General features: G+C 41.0%; 1 protein-coding gene across 1 annotated transcript in view; it reads right to left on the bottom strand.

Annotated features, from left to right (window-relative positions):
• LOC122816513 (methyltransferase-like 26) overlaps positions 1 to 18,980 on the bottom strand; it is a 165,181-nt gene that overhangs the window by 116,537 nt on the left and 29,664 nt on the right. Inside the window, exon 2 of the mRNA XM_044089347.1 lies at positions 2,219 to 2,278. Coding sequence (XP_043945282.1) covers positions 2,219 to 2,278 — 60 coding nt within the window. The remainder of the gene's footprint in view (positions 1 to 2,218; positions 2,279 to 18,980) is intronic.

Genomic DNA, 18,980 nt, shown 5'->3' with positions numbered 1-18,980 from the left:
TGATGACTGGATTGGAAGTGGGAGGTTCACCCCGGGGATCGCTTCTGTGGCTTTGCTCGATGGGGGCACAGGAGAGTGGTTTTCTTGGGTGGCGAAGGCCAGGGTGCCTTTTTGGCTGGGCTTGTATGGGCCCTGGGGCCAATGGCCTAGTGCCTACCTATGAGCTTATATTAAGAATTAGTAACAGGACAAACCCATTTTTACAAACAAAATTGGTACAAATCTTAAACGTTTATTAGAAAACAAGAAAACTAAGGAAAGTACTTCATTTAAAAACTGCCACTAGACCATGTGGCAGTTGCAGTCAATGTCCCTACAGCAACACTTGGACTTCTATTACTCTAATCATATAGGTACTGACATTTATTTTAAGAAACAGAATTGTGCTACTAAGAGAATAGTCTACTTGGCAGTTTGTGACCACTGTGGTAGTTTTTATGTAGGTAAGATGGAAAGAGCATTCAAAACCAGAATCTGTGAGCACTTATATGACATGCAAAACAAGAAGGAAACAAATGCATTATACAAACACTCTCTTTGTTATAGTGGGTTTAGGAAGTTTTGTTTTGGCATACTAGATACAATACAGGTTGACATCAGAGGGGGAGACTGGAAAAACACACTTAGTAAAAAGTAACTGAAGTGGCAAGTAAGGCTTGCTTCTGACCTTCCAACTGGTTTTAAATGATTCAGTCTCCTTAATGCCTGTACTTAATGAAAGGGCCAACAGATTATAAAGAAAATCATATGACATTATGCAATATTGATGAAAACATATTTGAAAAAATATTTTAAATAAAACTTTTTATGTACAGGTATGTTTATGTAACAAAATGTTTTTATAAGGAAGCATTTTAAAATAAGTAACACACGACCACATTTCTCTATACTTATTGGCTACTCATGGACCAACAGTTTGTGGTGGTGGGGTATTTTAAATCAAAATAATTTTGTACATTTGTATTCTGATGAAGTCCCCTGTTCAGTGGGACGAACACGCTTAATTTCAAGTTTGTACAATAAATTCTGCTTTTTGCTTTACCTCCTTAAGATAACTGTCCCAGATGACTAGCCATAAGGAAAGTTGGAGACATTAAACTGTACATAAACAAAGATATTTCCAGTGGAAAGAAACTGCATAATGCCTCTGTTAAGACAACTAATGAAATGCTGGTTCAAGTACAGCATGCAGTTCTATAGAAACCATCTCTGCAAAAGCAAAGACTGCTTCAGAACTAGCCAAAGGAGGCCTGTTAAAATAATGACTGGCCTGAATCAGAAGCTATTTGGTGCCAGACGAAGAATTTAATATCTGTACCCTAGAGGAAAGGAAGGTTTGACAGGTATGAAACTTACCTTGAAGGGTTCAATGAAGTCAATAATGCACCATCGTTTAAAGTAATGACAGTAAACAAAGCAGCACATATAGAACTCAGAAACAGCATGAGAAAGTATTTTTTTTTTCAAATAAAGGCTGTAGTGGACTTGTAGCAAGCTCTTTTGGCACCCTGGGATATTTCACAATCTGGTGCACCCTCAACTTTAATTTGAGGACCAAAATAAAAAAAACTCTTCCTTCACGTTTCAGCAAACTCTGCGACAAATGAACAAATGGCTGACTACAGCTACATGCAACAGCGCTTCAGCTGTGACTGAAAATGGTACTTCAGTAATGGTAATGAGCTTTCACGGAACGGAATGGGATATACACAGACTAAGAGGCCCCCATGATCTAGTGCTGGGGGGGGGTTTGTAGCCACTACAGTTCTCCTAGCAGAGGCAAAACAGCCTATGCAGGAACCCACAGTTCTGCTGGGATGCTCTGGTTCAAGGATTTACTTCAAAGTTTTTCAAAGAGGCCAAGTGAGTCTCCGAATTCCTACGTCTGAACTTCAACAAGTCAAGAAACTGGACTTTATAGCACTGCTGTTCATACAGTCATCTGTGTAACTGGGTTTTACTTGCAGTAAAAAAGACTTGGCAACATGCTGCTGCTATCAGTTTCATAAAAACTACTGTTTTTTGTCTGACAGAGTAGAAAGTTATAAAAAGCATGATGAAAAACAGCTAGTAGCTACTGATGCAGACAGACATGCAATTGACAGTGTAGCAGACTGAACTCTATCCACCACACTGTGTTACTCTAAGTGCCTTGAGGAGAGGAGTCGAACCCACATTAGACCAAGTACAACTGGTCTATAATCAATTCTCAACTTACCCCATATGTGATCAGCAAAGCATTCGGTTTCAACAGCTGTCCAGCTCCTTTGAAGAGGCCCTAAAGAAACAGAATAAACAAAAATCATCAGATGAATCTAAGTAAAAGAATTACAAGCTCATCTGAATCAACTTATGATCTAAGTGGCCATGCAGTTTAACGATCTGAGACTGTTTTAAGACCAAATGAAGAAGGCAACAGGCTAGCTAAAGAGACCTCAGTTCTGTGCTTATGTTAATCACATCAGGAGCAGATGGGGGCCAGGAAGGAGTGAAATACTCTTCAGGAAGGCAATCCTTTAATTTCTAAAGTCTAGTTGTGCTCCTTTATATCGTCCCTCACATATAACCAACAATATCTCCAAGAATGAATGCCAACATCAAGCATCTGCTACACCAACACCCTGGTTTACTTCCTTAACTTCCAAGATACTCAAGATGCTCATTCTTTATTATGTTTATCAGAACACGGAGATAAGGGGTATGAATTGTGCAATTATTTGTACCCCTTTTAACCATTTATCTGAAACTGTTCATGGTACAGAACACGGAGATAAGGGGTATAACTTATCAGCAGAACCAATGCAAGAATCTACTCCCTATGCAGTCAATAAAAAGAAGTTATGTACTCACCATAACATTCCATCTGAGTAGTTATACTTCATTTTTCTGCAACCTATAGGTATACGGATCCATATGGGATCCGAGCCGGCAACTTTTTTTCTAGCATCTACTCCAAGCTCCTCCCCCTACCCATAATACACCACCATCTCCTATCTTCCCTCAGATCGAGTTTGCTGCAACTATACATATTAGCAACTCAGCTAAATAAACCTAACATGTTTATTGACATGAAAAGGTCTGGGGGACAGAGGGTGGGAAGGTTGCAGAAAAATGAAGTATAACTACTCAGATGGAACGTTATGGTGAGTACATAACTTCTTTAACTGAAGTAGTTGGATTTATCTGCAACTTGTGGGACAGTGTCCCCAGCTACTCAACAAATCCTGGGAGGCCCTCATGGAAGGATATTCCTAAGCACCGCAGAGCCAAAGGATGCTCTCCCTCTGGAAATCAGATCTAACTTGTAATGGGAGATGAAAGTATGAGAATTTGCCCAAGTTGCTGCTGCGCAAATGTCATCCAAAGGAACCTTAGACCAAAAAGCAGCGGAAGTCACCATGGACCTTGTAGAGTGAGCTTTAAGAAGAGGGGATAGCCCCTTGGCTTCATAAATGTGTAGAATGCAAAAAGTGATCCATCTGGCTAAAGAAACCTTGGAAATGGCCTTGCCCAAACAAGGTTTGGAAAATGAGACAAATAACTGATCGGACTTACGGAAGGATTATGTTCTATGAAGGTAGAAACAAAGTTGTCTATGAACATCTAACAAATGAAGTTTATATTCCCCTTTGATCTGAAAATTTGTAAAGAAAACAGGTAGATTAAGTATTTGGTTTATGTTTTATTGAGATGCCACTTTGGGAAAAAACAAAGGATTTTTACGGAGAGAGACCCTGTCCTTATGGAAAACCAAATAAGGAGGCATGGCAGAGAAAGCCTGCAGCTCAGAGACCCTCCTAGCCGACGTAATAGCCACTAGGAAGGTTATCTTCCAAGACAAAAACTTTAGATCCAATGATGCAGCAGGTTCAAAAGGAGGAGATACTAATGACTGGAGAACCAAAGTGAGATCCCAAGGAGGAACCAAATCTTTGATGGGAGGGCGCAAAAGGAAGGTGCCTTTTAAAAAGGTTTTACATAGCCTAGAAGAGGTGAGTGCAAACTTATTTTCACCTGCATGAAAATTGGAAATGGCTGCCAACTGTACTTTCACCATGGAGGAACTAGCTCCTTGGTGAAAAATACTAGTTAAGAATTCCAACACCGCTGGAACAGGGGCTGTAAAAGGATCCAGGTTTCTCTGAAAGGCCCAGACAGAGAAATGTCTCCACTTACTGCAATAGACCTTCCTAGTGGAATCTTTAAGAAAAGCCACTAGTATAGATTTTACAGGGGATGAAAGACCGGGAGTCCTGGCCATCAAGGGAACTGGAGCAGCCAAGCTGTTAGCTTTAGACTGTCCAGATTGGGAGGGTAAGCACCCGAAGGATGATTGATTAGATCCGGACAGGGACCCAGAATCCACAGAGGTGCTAGAAGATGAGACCAAAGGAAGGGGAACCAAACTTGATGAGGCCAGAATGGGGCAATGAGAATCACTATGCACCCCAGTCGGCAGGCTTTCTGAAGAAACTTCGGAATGAATGGTAATGGTGGGTAAGCACACAGTAACCCGGGGGGCCAAACATGGACTAGAGCATCTCTGGGGGCATCCCCTGGTGAGGGAATCAGAGCGAAGAACTCACTGCACTTCTCGTTGGAAGGAGATGCGAAGAGATCGCAGCAAGGCTGTCCCCATTCAAGGAATATCTCCTCTGCTACTGACTGTTTCAGAGACCACTCGTACAGCATCAGAATAGCCCGACTCAATCTGTCCGCTAAAATGTTGGAGCATCCCGGGATGTGCGTTGCAATCAGAAACCGACCAGTGGAAATTGCCCACTCTCATGGCCTCGTGACACAGAGGATAAGATCTGGTTCCCCCCTGCTTGTTGATATACCAGACAACCGACACGTTGTCTGACTGAATTGCAATCATACCCAGAGGAAGTACAGTGTGGAAGGCTTTCAGTGGTAAAAGCACTGCCCTCATCTGTAGAACATTTATGTGCAACTTGGTCTCTATCTGGGACCACGTGCCTTGGACTGTCCTTCCAAAACAGTGTCCCCCCTCCCAAGTTGGGAGGCACCCGTGGTCACTGTTGCTTGGGCTGGAGATGACACGAAAGGGCGTCCTGCTGCAATCTCCGGTGAAAGGAGCCACCAAAGGAGAGACGTCCTGCAGGTGTGACTGATCCTTATCGGAAAATCCATGGGCAGGTCTAGCCAAGACCACTGGACAGCTAAAATCCATTGAAGGACCCGCATTATGGAGGCATGCGCAAGGGACAATAGAAATCAAAGCAGCCATGGAGCCCAGGGCCCGAAGCACATCGCTCGCCTTTGGAAATTTGAGGTTCACGATTAGAGCGATGTGGTACCTGAGGTGTGAGATCCTGTGTGGTGTTAAGAAAACGTTTAGCTGCGAAGTGTTTAGCTGTGCCCGAAGTCTAGAACTTGTACTGGTTGCAAAAGGGATTTGTGGACAGTGACTGTAATCGTCAGCCGATCTGCCAAGAGGAGAAAGTAGTCTCTGGCCAGTCACAGAAAACGCTTGGTGGATGCAGCGAAGAGCCAGTCGTCCAGGTAAGGAAATACCTGAATTCTCTGAAGCCTCAGATGAGCTGCTACTACTGCCATTACCTTGGTGAACACCCTGGGGACTGTGGTGAGGCCAAAGGGTAGAGCTCTGAACTGCAAGTGACAAGCGAAGAAACCCCCTGGAGCTTCTGTGGACCTTGATATGGTAGTAAGCATCCTGGCAGTCTAACAAGCACATCCAGTCGCACTCTCGGAGATAAGGCAGAATGGACTGTAGGGTGACCATCTGGAACTTTTGTTTGGCGACAGACAGGTTCAAGGTTGACAGGTCCAAAATGGGCCTGAGGTCCACCATCTTTTTTTGGCACTAAAAAGAACCTGGAATAAACGCCTAATCCGAACTGGTCGAGGGGGACTGGTTCGATGGCTCGTTTGTGAAGCAGCTTTGAAACCTCCAGAGCTGTGGACTCCCTGTGAGCGGGTGGGACATCCAGGAGGCGTCTTGTAGCACTTGGCGGGGCAACAAACGGAATAGTGTAGCCTCTGGATATTATTGGTAGCACCCAACGATCTGCAGTTATGGACTCCCATGCCGCTGGGTGCAATGATAATCTCCCCCCGACTGCCTCCAGAGTAGGACAGTCGGGCAACCCCTCAGGGCTGCTGAGTGGGCCTGTCAGAAAAAGGTTCCCTAGACGCGAAGTTCCTGGGACCCCCTCTACCGCTGGGTCGGCGTCGATCCTGTCCCCCTCTGCCTCTGGAGGAAGAGTTGTCCTGAACCTCCCAGGAAAACTGTGATTTCCAGAACCACATCTTCTTTTGCCCTCTTTAATTCCTAGAAACTGACCGCTGAGGGTTAGAGAAGCGTATCCCGATGGCAGACTAAGTCTTCCCGTCTTTTTCGCTCTGGACAAGAGTGCCACGTACTGTCTTCCCGAAAAGGGAGGAACCGTCATAGGGAGCATTAGTAAATGACGCCTTAAAAGGGTCCGCAAACTGACACAACTTGAGCCAGGCGTGACGCCTCATGGCTACACCTGTCCCAGCCACCCTAGCTGCTCCTTCCATGGCGTGGGAAAGGAGAAGCATGGGAGTGTTTGATACCGACTTCAGAGTCGACATTTTTGCAGAGAACAGTTGTTTGTCCTGCTGCAATAAGGACTCTGGGGGAGACTCAGCGAATTCCGAAACAAGGTCTCGCTACAGCCATATCACATGTGCGAAATAGTTCAGCACATAGATGGAAAAGGTTGCTGACGAACAAACGCGCTTATCAAACCTATCCACCAACCTGGACTCCTTGTCCGGAGGGTGGACCGAGGAACTCTCTTGCGCCAGTTCCTTCTTGGTGGCTGCTGCGACCACCATAGCATCAGCGGGGGCTCCTTTAGACCAAAGTTGTCTGTCGGTGGGAGGGGAAAGAATCTTGTCAGGGCGTTTTGGTATGGGCTCTATGGTGTCAGGCTCCTTCCATGCCTGTGTGGTGATAAGGTCCACCAAGGGGTCCGCTGGCGGGGACACCCAGGAAGTAGATGGGCACGTGCCAAAGGCCTCCAGGAACATGGACTCATCCATAGAAGGTTTTGGGGCTGACCAACCTCCCCTCTGGTGGAGGATCTCCATGATGTCTCTGAAGGAGACATCTTCGGGAGGTGACCTGGGGGAACCTTCTCCATCTAAATCCGTGTCCATAGTGAGGGACTCAGGGGAGTCCAAGTGCCTCCTTTTACACTTGCACTTACAGGGACCCTCTTCAGTGGGATTCTCTTAAAAGGACTCATGAACCGCAGGGGGGTTCCTCAAGGGGAATAGCCTGGGGCTCCTCTGGCATGGGCTGTCCCTGAGACAGGATGAAGGGAGTTGTCGCCAAATCCAGTGGAGTCTGGGTGAAATCCGAGGAGATGGGCTGAGGTCTCAATCCCTGGGAGGGAACCCTTTCCACCACTTCGAACGCCGAAGGAGAGCGTACCTCCTTGGCACCCAGCAAGGAAGAAGCTCTCCCCGGGCCCAAAGTGGGGACTGGAGCTGAAGCAAGGGTAGCCTGAGGTCCAAGGGAAAGGTTCAGATCCGAAAAGGTCGGAGTCGAAGATGGATCCATTCCCTCGGGTCTGACTCCCTGTCCCAGGCTCTGAGAGTCGCTCGGATCCGAACTGGCCGGATCCGAGGAACTCAAGGTAATAGCCGGAGTCGAGGTTGGTGGAACCGTCGGCGCCGAGCTACCAGGTCCAAAGAGTCTCTGATCCAAGAACCCCAAAGCAGCCGCACGGATCGGGGAAGCAGAGATGGGGTGGAAAAAGGGGATGGAGGTCCCCTCTCCAGAGGGAGAGAGGCCTGGAAAGACTCCTATCTGTATTTGGGTCTGAATGAATCTCCGCATCATCCTGTCCATGTCCAAGTCTGATAGGCTCCGAGTCGATCGCGAAGAGGCGACCGACTCGGATCTGGCTGGTCTGCGCAGTAAGGGTGAAGAAGGCCTTGGATCAGAAGACTGCTCCGGCGAGAAACAGGGTGAGTGAAGCCTGAGAGAAGCTGGCCTCAAAGTCTTGGATGGTGGAGTAGGGAAAGATTCCCTGTCCGGGGACCTCTTGCGAGGAATTTCCCTATTCCTCTCTTTACCCTCCTTGCGCCTTTCTCTGGCCTTTTCTTTTTCTCTCTCTCTCTCGCTTTTTCTTTTTTGTTATCTTTGTCTTTGTCTCCCCCAACACCAGAATAAGTGGAAGTTTGAGTCCCTGTCTGGGTGGGTAGTTGGGCGGGAGTACCTGAGACCGAGGCCATGGCAGAATCCAGCATGGAGGCAGGGAGAAGACCCTTGGCAACTAACTTGGCCTTCCTGTCCCTGAGGGCCCTCGGGTTAAAACCTGCACAGATTGAACACTGTGTTGATAAATGGGGCACTCTCAAACATATTACACACAAAGTGTGACCATCAGCCGGTGAGAGCCTATGGCCACACACTGTTCATTTTTTGAAAACCGGCTTTCAGCCATAGTCTAACACTAATCGCCACTCCCTAAAGAGAACACAGCACACGCTGAAGGGAAGTGGGCCTAGAAGAACTATCAGCAATAAAAAACTTTTTTTTTTTAAGCTAATCTGACGAACAGCATACACTAAAGTGGGGAGGAAGGGAAAACTAACTACCACTTACACACACAAATAGAATTAACCTACTTACTTATCCCTGATGCTCAGAGCAAAGGAGATCACGATGCTTACTATGGGGGAAGATAGGAGATGGTGGTGTATTATGGGTAGGGGGAGGAGCTCAGAGCAGATGCTAGAAAAAATGTTGCCGGCTCAGATCCGATATGGATCCGTATACCCACAGGTTGCAGATAAAATTAGAGCATGTGGGGCAGGGTGGTGTGCCTTGATCCCGCATAAAAGTGATTTTGAAAATGTTATGCCTTTTTTCACAGAATACAGCAATGGATATTTTAAATCAAAAGTCTGTACTCAACAAAACTGTTTTCAATGAAATGTCCAACATCCATCACAAACACTCATTAGTGCTTCAACACCAAACAGTAGTACTAAGCATTCAGCCTTCTCAAACCTGGTGACTAAGGTGCTTGAGAGGAAAGCTACAGGTCAGCAGTCTTACTAGGACACTTCCATGCTTTCAAGGGGAATGACTGGGAAGATAAAGCTCCCAGATCTGAACTAAACTGATGTTCTTAATGGACTGCTGTGCAAGTCATGGCCTACCCATAACGTTATAACCATGCTTGGTACCACAGATTAAGCAGGGCCTCAGTTGAGAGTGGTCAGTGTCTGTCACTCTGGTAAGTTCTAGGACATGCTGGTGAATAGCAATGAGGAAGAAAGCCATCAACCAGAAGGTGGAGTACTCATAAAGGGTTTTGATTCATTTAACAGGCACTAGGACACCAAGAGGGCTACAATGACAACAAATGTCAAAAGTGAAAGAGAGAGGACTGTAAGAGTTCAGAAAGGTCTTGGAGAAAAAAATTAATTGGCTTCAAAGCCATTCTGGCAAACTGCTTAGTGCCTCACGAAGGAAAGATTCAACCTCATTCTGGCTGTGCTAAGCAAAACTGGAGAAAAGCTGTAGTGAGACGAAAAGAGCATTTTGAGGAACTCTTTGACCTGGTGAACATGCTCTCCTGTAAGGAAGCGATCCCTAAAACCTCTGATGTGCAGTTAATCACTGCAGCTGATCATCATTCAGGGTTAAGGGGACCTCCAAAGTGGTAAGGTGGCAAGTGTGGAGTAGCTGAATCGACTGCACAGAATTGTGCCTAATGTGTGTCTTCATACCTGAATGGAAAGGAACACCAATATACCCTTACTGACAGACTGATTTGGCAATTTCCTTCTTATAGGTTCATAGGTAGGATCAGCCTAAGTAAGCCTAGCCAACAAGGTTCCCTGGCTTACGCCACCCAAGAAAGTTATTTTCCTGTACCACTGTCGAGCAGAGCCACAGAAGTGATCCCCAGGGTGTATTTCCTATTTCCCATCCACTCAAGATTTTTCTTGAAGAGTGCTAATGAGGAACTTTGCTTGACATAGATGGGTAGCTTGTTCCAGAGTATGACAAGTCTCCGGGACAGGAATCTATCCCTCCAGCATGTCTTGTTTATTGTGGTCAAATGTAACAGAAAGACACAAGTCCAAGAAAAACACAATATACTGGAAAAAAACACTTTATAAAATCAGCAAAGCTTTCAGGCATAAAACCCTTCTTCAGTGCATTACAAAATACGAATACAAAACAATCTGAATTTATACTAGGTCATCATCACATGACCAGCAGCCCAATGGTCATATGACACAAAATAAATACATTGTTAAAAATACTTATTAAAAAATAACTCCAAAGTTACTTAATACATTAAAAAACATAACAATTTCATCTAAGTTGTGTATGTTGTATATATTTAAGGACCGGTTTTAGGGTAACCACGTCATTTAAACCTGGTGGATGATCTGCTGCTAACCTTATCATCCATTCATATTCCTTCAACTCAAGCAAGTTATTAATATCACCTCCTCGTGGTGTAGGTTTAACGATATGAATAACTCTGAAAGAAAAAGTATGATCTGCACCAAGTTCAGCTATATGTTTATATAATGCATTTGTGGGCACTGCTCTCCTAATTTCAGATTTATGTTCTACTATTCTGTCTTTTAATTTCCTTGTAGTTTTTCCTATGTAAAATGATGGACATTTTGAGCAATTAGCCATATATACCACAGAAGTGGTGGTGCAAAAAGCCTTTAGGTTAAAGCAGTACAGTTTATTAGTTACCGGATGCCTGAACTGTTGGCTGGATGTACCCAGAATATCAGGACAGCAGGAACAGTTCAAACATTTATAAGTACCAGGATTAACATATGTTGGAGAAGAATAAAAACTAAAATCTTTATAGCATAGTTTCTGTTTTAAAGTCTTCATATTTCTATAACAGAAATAGGGTTTATCTCCTAGAATTTTCTTAACATTTATACATGCCATAAGAATCAACCAATTTTTTTGTATGACTTGTTTAATTAAGTACGTTCTAGCATTAAAAGATGTAACAAATCTAATTTTAGTATTATGTCGTGTATTCTCAGATCTATTAGTTCCTTCTAAATAAATGGACTTAAAATTAGTGTCCCTTTCACAGTGTGCCAATAATGCTTTATTTAAGCACATTGAGTCCAATGGGAACATGCATACATTTAGATTTAGGGTCATAGATCTAGTGGTTCCCTTGAATAGGTGTGGTGATATTAATAATTATCTTGAAACTAAAGAATATCAATGGATAGTGTGCTTGGGAGCTGACAGCCCGCCTGGCATTAACAGCACTGTCAGTATTAAACCTATTCTTGCTAGACTACAACGTAATTTGAAATAAGTAGTGTATTATGTTTTATTATGTATTAACATGTTTTATTGTTATGTTTCATCATTTTCTATATTTTTAAAAAAAATTTTTAATTTTTTGAAATTTTTTAAATTTGTCATATGACTTTGGCTGCGGTCATGTGATTTTTGGCTTGTATATAAGCAGATGCTTTTTGTATGTTTGTATTCAGTATTGAAAAAGGGTCATACCCAAAAGCTTTGCGTTCTATAAAGTTTTGTTCTCAGCATTCTTGTGTGGATTCTTTGGATTATTTTCAGATAACACCTCCCAGGACAGCAGATTACAATAAATGACTGTAGCTCCCTGTACCTTGGATAACTCATTGGCATCACAAATTATTCTTTTTCACTAAAAGTCTTCTATTACCTACGATAAGTTTCCAGTTTTATGGGGAAACAACCCTTCTGAAGGAGACAGAGAGCTAGAAAGAAGGTTGATGTCCAGTGACCCCAACTAATACTACTAAAAATGCAGACAATTATTTCCTTAACATCTGAAATGGACATTATGAAGCAGTGCTGCCAATGCAAATGTTCCGGAGCTCAAGCTTGCGTTTGGTAACTTCTTATCATGTTATAATGAGTCTCAGCAATAACGCACTAAGGACAGACATGCTGGCCAAAGCCATATAATCCCTCATATGAAAGCTGTGCATCCGTAATAAACTAATTCAAGAGAAAATGAGGAGAAAGGCAAACCACAAAAGGAAAGAACTACACAAAGAGATCAAAACATGAGCAACATCCTAATGGGATCCATAGGCTTCACCATGAAGCTGCTTGTATTTACCACTAAACACAACTGCCACATAACTTTACAGAGCGGGTAAAGAAAATGAAAATTTCAAGCAAGTGGCCACTTAGAAAAAACTATGTGCCTGTGTGTTGGGGGAATTGCATTCCCTACCACATAGAAGAAACTCCTACACGGGTCAGTGTACATTACTGTAGAAGACCCCCCCCCCCAGCAACCCTTATCATCTGACTGAATTTTCCACCACGCTCCCAATTGCTGCCCATTTGGCAGTAAGCAGCATAAATCCACGTCCATGCAACCTGGTAACAAAAGTGGATAGCTAGTTCATAGACCCAATTAAGAGTCTTTAATAATACTGAGTAATCAGGAGACATTTTTTAGTCAGAGCTGATGGCAATACCGGACATTTTGTGAGTATTAGACAAGCAGGTTTGGATGCCTTAAGAGAATGTTTGTTCTCTGTTTAATTTCTCCAAGTCTTTTGGGTTTCTAATACCATGATGGGAATGGACCCCATTCTTAAGTCAAAGTATGATTAAAGTTTGTGAAATTGTTTTGTTTCAATCTTTGATGATAGCCAAAAGTACTCTGCAGCACCCACAAAATGCCCATAATTGACTCCTTCTGCAATTCATACTTACATGTACCGGTAGCATATCTAAATATGACTGTAAATTTTTTTTTATGAGACCCATTGCTCCAACTACTATTGGAAATATCTGGGCATCCTTCCACATTGCCCTTGTTTCAGATTGCAGATCTTGGCATTGTATGACTTTGTGTGTCTTTCTGTACGTAAGACACTATTATCACTAGGTGCAGCTATTTCATTGATCAGTACTTTTGTCTTCTTTTCATGGATGACTACAACTGGTTTTCTCGCATTAATTTTTTAAACTGTTGGCAATGGATCATCCCATGTGATACAAACTTCGGCATTCTCTACAATGCTTTGTGACTCATGTTTCCAATTGTTACTTCAATATTGTAATGTTTCAACAATACCCAATGCAACAGCCTTGTCACATTACTAAGCCTTTTAGTATACAGGCCCTCTGCCATTATTGTATCACACCCAGCAACAAGATGTGCAACTGTTTCCAGTTCTGTTTTACAAAACCTGCATTTGTCTGTTTCTCCCACACGTTCAATGAACTTTGTAAAACAATGTGCTTGTAGTCCACTATCCTTGGCCACCAATATTAACATTTCATCTTTTTGCTTAGATTAATCTCTTTTTAACTATTCCTGTGTCAGATCCTGATAGACATGCAGTTGTTCAAGAGTTTTCTGTACTTGCAACTATATTTATGCCTTTTCCACATTTCTTGCCATCTCATCTGATAATTCTCCTTATATTTTTTCATTTTTTGGCAGATTCAGTTGCTGCCTGATATTTGTCTGCATCTGGTTTGATTTCCATTCCTGCCTGACAGCAATAAGCTTCTGCTAAACTAAGCAGGGAAGTCATCTTAGACATGTTCTCCTCATCTTTTAAAACTTTCACTATGTATGGATCTGATAAGATCAGCAGATATATATGCAATCCCATGTTTGCAGATCTATACATGTAACAGAACATACATCCTTCACAATGAGGAATATTTAATCTTGGTATACACTGATTTTTGTGTATCATTTGATAAGTCTAAAACATTTTTCTTGTTTTCCTGTCCAACTGATCCAATACCTTTTGGGGACAGACTATCACCCCCAAAACTGCAAGTTAGAACAGGAAGAGCAAAATGGTTTATAGCTTCAACTTTGTTCCTAAATGTCAGGGCTGTTTTCAGCATTAATTTTAATCTTCTAAAATATTCCTTAGTTTTGTTCACATTTGTTCATGCCTTATTGTTGATCCTTCTTCACTCCCAAATATTTATACACTCCCTTCTTCAATTCCCAAATATTTATACACTCCCTCCTCTCAAGTTCCTTTATATCACATTTCTGTCCCAGAATGATATTTTCTTGGTGCTGCAACTTCCCTGCTTTAAATTTGATTTTACACATTTATGAAGACCAAACAACATTCTTACTTCATCGGAGAAGGTTGTGACCACTTGCAGTTGTGCTTTCAGCTCTTCATCTGATGAACTCTACAGCTTTAAATCATCCACAAAAAGAAGATAAGAAATCTTTACACTTTGTTGTTTTCTGGGAGTCAAATTGTAACCATGACCTAATCTAAGTAAACAGCTTAATGGGTTGAGGGCAAGATAAAATAGCAATGGTGACAAAGAGACATCCTGGAATACAACCCTGGGATAATAATTTGTCCTTTAGCATGGCTTATCTGCAAAGTGTTTTGCCAGTACTTCATGATCTCTACAATGTAACTGATCAGTGTAAGATGCATCTTGTACATCTGTAAGCATCCCTTTATCCGTGAATGTGGGATGCTGTCAAATGCTTTTTTGTAACCTATCCATGCCATACTTCAATTCTTCCCCTTTTTATAATTCTCCATTATGACTATTTAACAACAAATGATCCTTTGTTCCATATGACTTTAATTTGTTATCCTTTGGCTCTACTTCCATTAAGTTTTCTTCGAAATGATTATAAACTCTGTAGGCATCAATTCCAGTACACAGCTTATACACCGTTGGAAGCCAAGTTATTGGTCTACAGTTTTTAGGACAGTTTGCAGGGTCACTCTTAAGGAGGAGTATCATTTTTCCAATTGTTAACCAGGTTGGTGTCTGTTCAGGATACGCATATAAGTAGTTCTTACTCGAGGTTAAATCTTCATGTAAAGATGTTAATAGTTTTAGCCAGAAGTTAGATATTGAACCTGGGCCTGGTGTTTTCCAGTTTGGAGCTTTTCTTAATTATGTCTCAGTTTCTCTGGCTGTTGCTTCACCCCATTTCATATCTTCTACTTTTGAACTTCTTACTGTTTCTTTTACTGCTTCTATCCATTCAGTGTCTTTGTTAAGTTCCACAGGGTCTTCATAGATATTTCTCCAAAATGTGTCTAGTTCTTTTTTGGTGGTGTTTCTATTCTTTTTGCTTTGTTTCCCAATTCTCTAAAAACTTTTTTGGGGTCATCAATAAATTGCTTATTCTGTTCTTTTCCTTTATCTCCATATCTTCTAATATTTTAGTTTATTATTTGCAAAAGTGTACAATAGATCCTGGCCTGTTATACTGCATGTTGCTTTTATCACAGATTTCTAAGTATGTTTGTTTATCTGTTCCCTCTTCTATACTTTTCTAACAGTGACACTTCTTGTCTTAATTTCTTTATAGTTTTCTCTATTTGATGCTTATATGATGGCAATTGATTTCTTTCCTTCCTTTCCTTACTGGTCTGTCTTTTTGCGGTAAGGCTTTATTGGTTATTAACTTAGCTGCACAATAATACATACTATTTAACTCTGTTACATCACATGAATTTTTGTTAACAGTTTTGATTACTGTGTTCATTTCTTTTATCAGACTTCTAACATTTTGGGTGTTATTGACTTTCTGTAGTTTCTTTTATCTATCTTAATATGTCTATCCATTTATATTAAATCAAGGAACGCTTCCCTTAGCTCACTTTCTTGTAAGCTGAATTCTTTGTTCTCTGTTTCATGTGGGCATTCTATAGAAAGTTCCTGAACATCTTCCTGTGATGTATTCTCTCAAGCAGCATCCTGTGCCATCTCTTGCTCTTACCTATGGAACTCAGTGGCTTATCACTCCACAACACTGACTGCGTCAAAGCTGCCACTGTTTCCTTCTGCTTTCCTTGCTGTGCAACTCCAACTGAACTTTTGTACTGGTTTCCTGCTGAAGGCTCCAGAGTATCTTCATGTGGCAAGTGATCAGATGCTTCCCATTCCACCAGTTTCTCCTTAATCAGGGGACTCACTGTTCCATCATGTTGTGGCATTACCAGAGTTGGATTTTCTACACTAAATCTTTCACTTTGCAGGTAATACTTATATAACTTCAGTTTCCATTTCTTTAACTTCTCCATTACTAATCCTCTTTTCTACTTTCTCCTTTTTTTTTATTTTTTTGTACTGTAAAATTTTCTGTATCCGGATGCCTCTGCCGCTATTTCTCTTCAAATATCTTTGGTGCTGCTCTTTTTGTATTGACTAGTTTTGCTTTCTCCTTTGCATAAATATTGTACCATATTAAATTGTTTCTTCTTTCTCTTGTCCATATTTCTTCATCACATCTTTTGTCTCTCGCTCCACCCGTTTCTCCTTACTTTGGGGACTCATAGCCTGTGTTAGAATTTCTACACTAAATCCTTTACTTCGCAGAAATTCCATGACTTCAGCTTTTACTTGTTTAACTTACTAATCTTCTGCTCTGCATTCCCCCTTTGTAAGCATTTTTTGTACTGTGAAATTTTCCAAATCTGGGCACCTTTGCCTATATTTCTTTTTGGAGCTGTTTTTATTTTATTTATTTATTTATTTTTTGTACTGATTAGTTTGGCTTTCTCCTTTGCATAAATATTGCACCATAGAAGTTCTCTCTTTGTGTCCCATGTCCATGTTTCTCTTTTATATCTTTTAAACATCTCTAGGTTTTGTTCTTTGTATTTATGTACTCCCTCCGTCACTTTTTTTCCAAATTGCCCAAGGTTTCTTTGTCACTATAACATTTTTCAAGGATCTGTTGTATTAATGAATACAAACATGAAATTGAAGCTTTTGACAATTTTTCTTGTGCAAGTATTTTTCTTTCCTCTTTCACTCAGTATTTCTGAACATCTTCTTCTATCTGGAAATTCTGGGCTTCTTTCATAACAGTAACAATACATAATTTCTTTCTTATCCTCAAAAGTCCACTTTATCATCTTTATGGCTCTTTTTTTTCTGTCAGCTATTGTGTTTTTTGTGGACTGTTACTTCCTTCAAGAACAGGGGGGACATCCTCCCCGAGCCTGGCCTAACTCCATTGTAATGTGTGAGTTCTCAAATGATAACTCACACCCTGACATTTGGGGGGAATTACCACATTTAGTTTTACAGCATAAATCTTTTTATTTGATAGGAATGGTTATAAACAGTTAACAAGGAGCAGCTATTGGGGCCAACTTTGCTCCAAGCTAAACATGTTTACCTGCATCAAACTAGGAACAAGATATTTTTCAGTAATATTTTTTAAACATCATACATTTTAAACACTTTCAGATGACATTTTTTTTTTCATACAGATGAAAGCATAATGCTTTTGGGAGTACAAATGTGTATTTTGATTTTAATATTAATAAGCAAGAGATATAACTTTTAAATACTAAACTGGATATATCAGATGGATTACTGGAGCTCTAAAATATTTAGAAAAAGAGAGAAAAAGAAAAAGATTACTTCTGTTTACCAGTTGCCTTCCTAAACGTGAAAAAGTTTTATGTGTGGACACTTTCAAAGAACTCAAAGAAACATTAATGAAGACAGGAATTTTACTTAGACAGCAAATAACTTGTCTTAGACAATCACAGCCAGGTGACATCTGAATAGCACTTTAATAAACATTTTAAATGCAATGGTAATGTTACTGAATTGAAGGGTGGTCTTATTAAAAAGCTACAAAGAGTGCAGTTATAATGAAAAGTATACTGTACATGATGTATCCGCCCCATTTATTTCAAAGTGTAATAGTAATGTTTTTGATATTAAGAAGTTTTTGGAAAAATATTAGTCTGTTTTGAGAAGTGTTCAAGAACTAAAAAATATAACAAAAAAAATATCATACAAAAATGAAATAAAACTGTTGGTAATATAATATTTTGGTTTAAATAAGATCATAAGGTTAACAGTGTAAAAAGATAAAGTACTTAACCATATAAATGTAGTTATTGTAAACATGTCATTAAGGCAAGTTTTTTGTCCGTCTACTAACTGAAACAAATATATGTTTTCAGTGTTTGTTGACTGTAAACCAGTATAGTTGTTGTAGCAGCAAAGCGGATATGAAGCATGTTTTATGTGGCGAAAAAAGTATTATGACTTGTATCATAGAATTTAGATGCATGCATGTATGTAAGTTGTGAATCCCCCTCGTCAGGGACAGTGATCAAGAAGTCTCAATCCTCACCATGGACACAGGTAAGGGATGTTCACTTAGAACAAAAAAATGGATGCACACAATATTTTCAGAAGCAGCTCTCTGCACCAAGCACAATTTCCCTTAAAGGCACACAGGAAACACACTCAGTCTGGGGGCTGTGTCTCCCTCTCTGTCTCCAGGCCCCCCTATAAGACTCCCCACTAGTACAGCTGTAGAGTTGAGTCCTCAACCAAGTGTTCCAAGTCAAGTCCACCACCCTCTCTATAAAACCAGTGCTCTGTGTCCCTGCTCCAAGAAGCTGACACACACACACACACACACACACACACACACACACACACACACACACACACTCTTAGATTTGATTTTCACACACACACGCGCGCGCACACATATCACCTGCACCTGGGAAAGGTTGGCACAGATTTACCAGCTATGCCCTCTCTGCCTAGACTATAAGGTAGGTACTGCCACCAGAACACTCCAAAGCCAGCTGCTCTAAAGCTCCTATGGTACCCAATTATACTGAGTAAAATTAATACTAATACAAATGGTAGTCTTTGACCAATGCAGCAAGGCTTTCAGAGTGGCTACAGTGTCACCAAATAAATATAAGTACTCTCAAAGGTTAAAGTATTCTGTAAAAGACCAGACACAATAAAAAAATTAAATATATTTAATAATAAATAATAAAAGAACATGAAAATACTAAACATCTATTCACAATAAACACCAGAGTTTCAATCACAGGAAATATTAAAAATAACACAGATGGATAGATTCACACAGATACAGAAAAACAGTACTTAATCTCACTATATTTTCCTGACTGATATAAAG

This window comes from Protopterus annectens, chromosome 12.part0 (genome assembly GCF_019279795.1).
Source record: "Protopterus annectens isolate FY-2018-M chromosome 12.part0, PAN1.0, whole genome shotgun sequence".
Lineage (NCBI taxonomy): Eukaryota > Metazoa > Chordata > Ceratodontiformes > Protopteridae > Protopterus > Protopterus annectens.
This window is presented reverse-complemented; position numbering and strand designations above follow the sequence as displayed.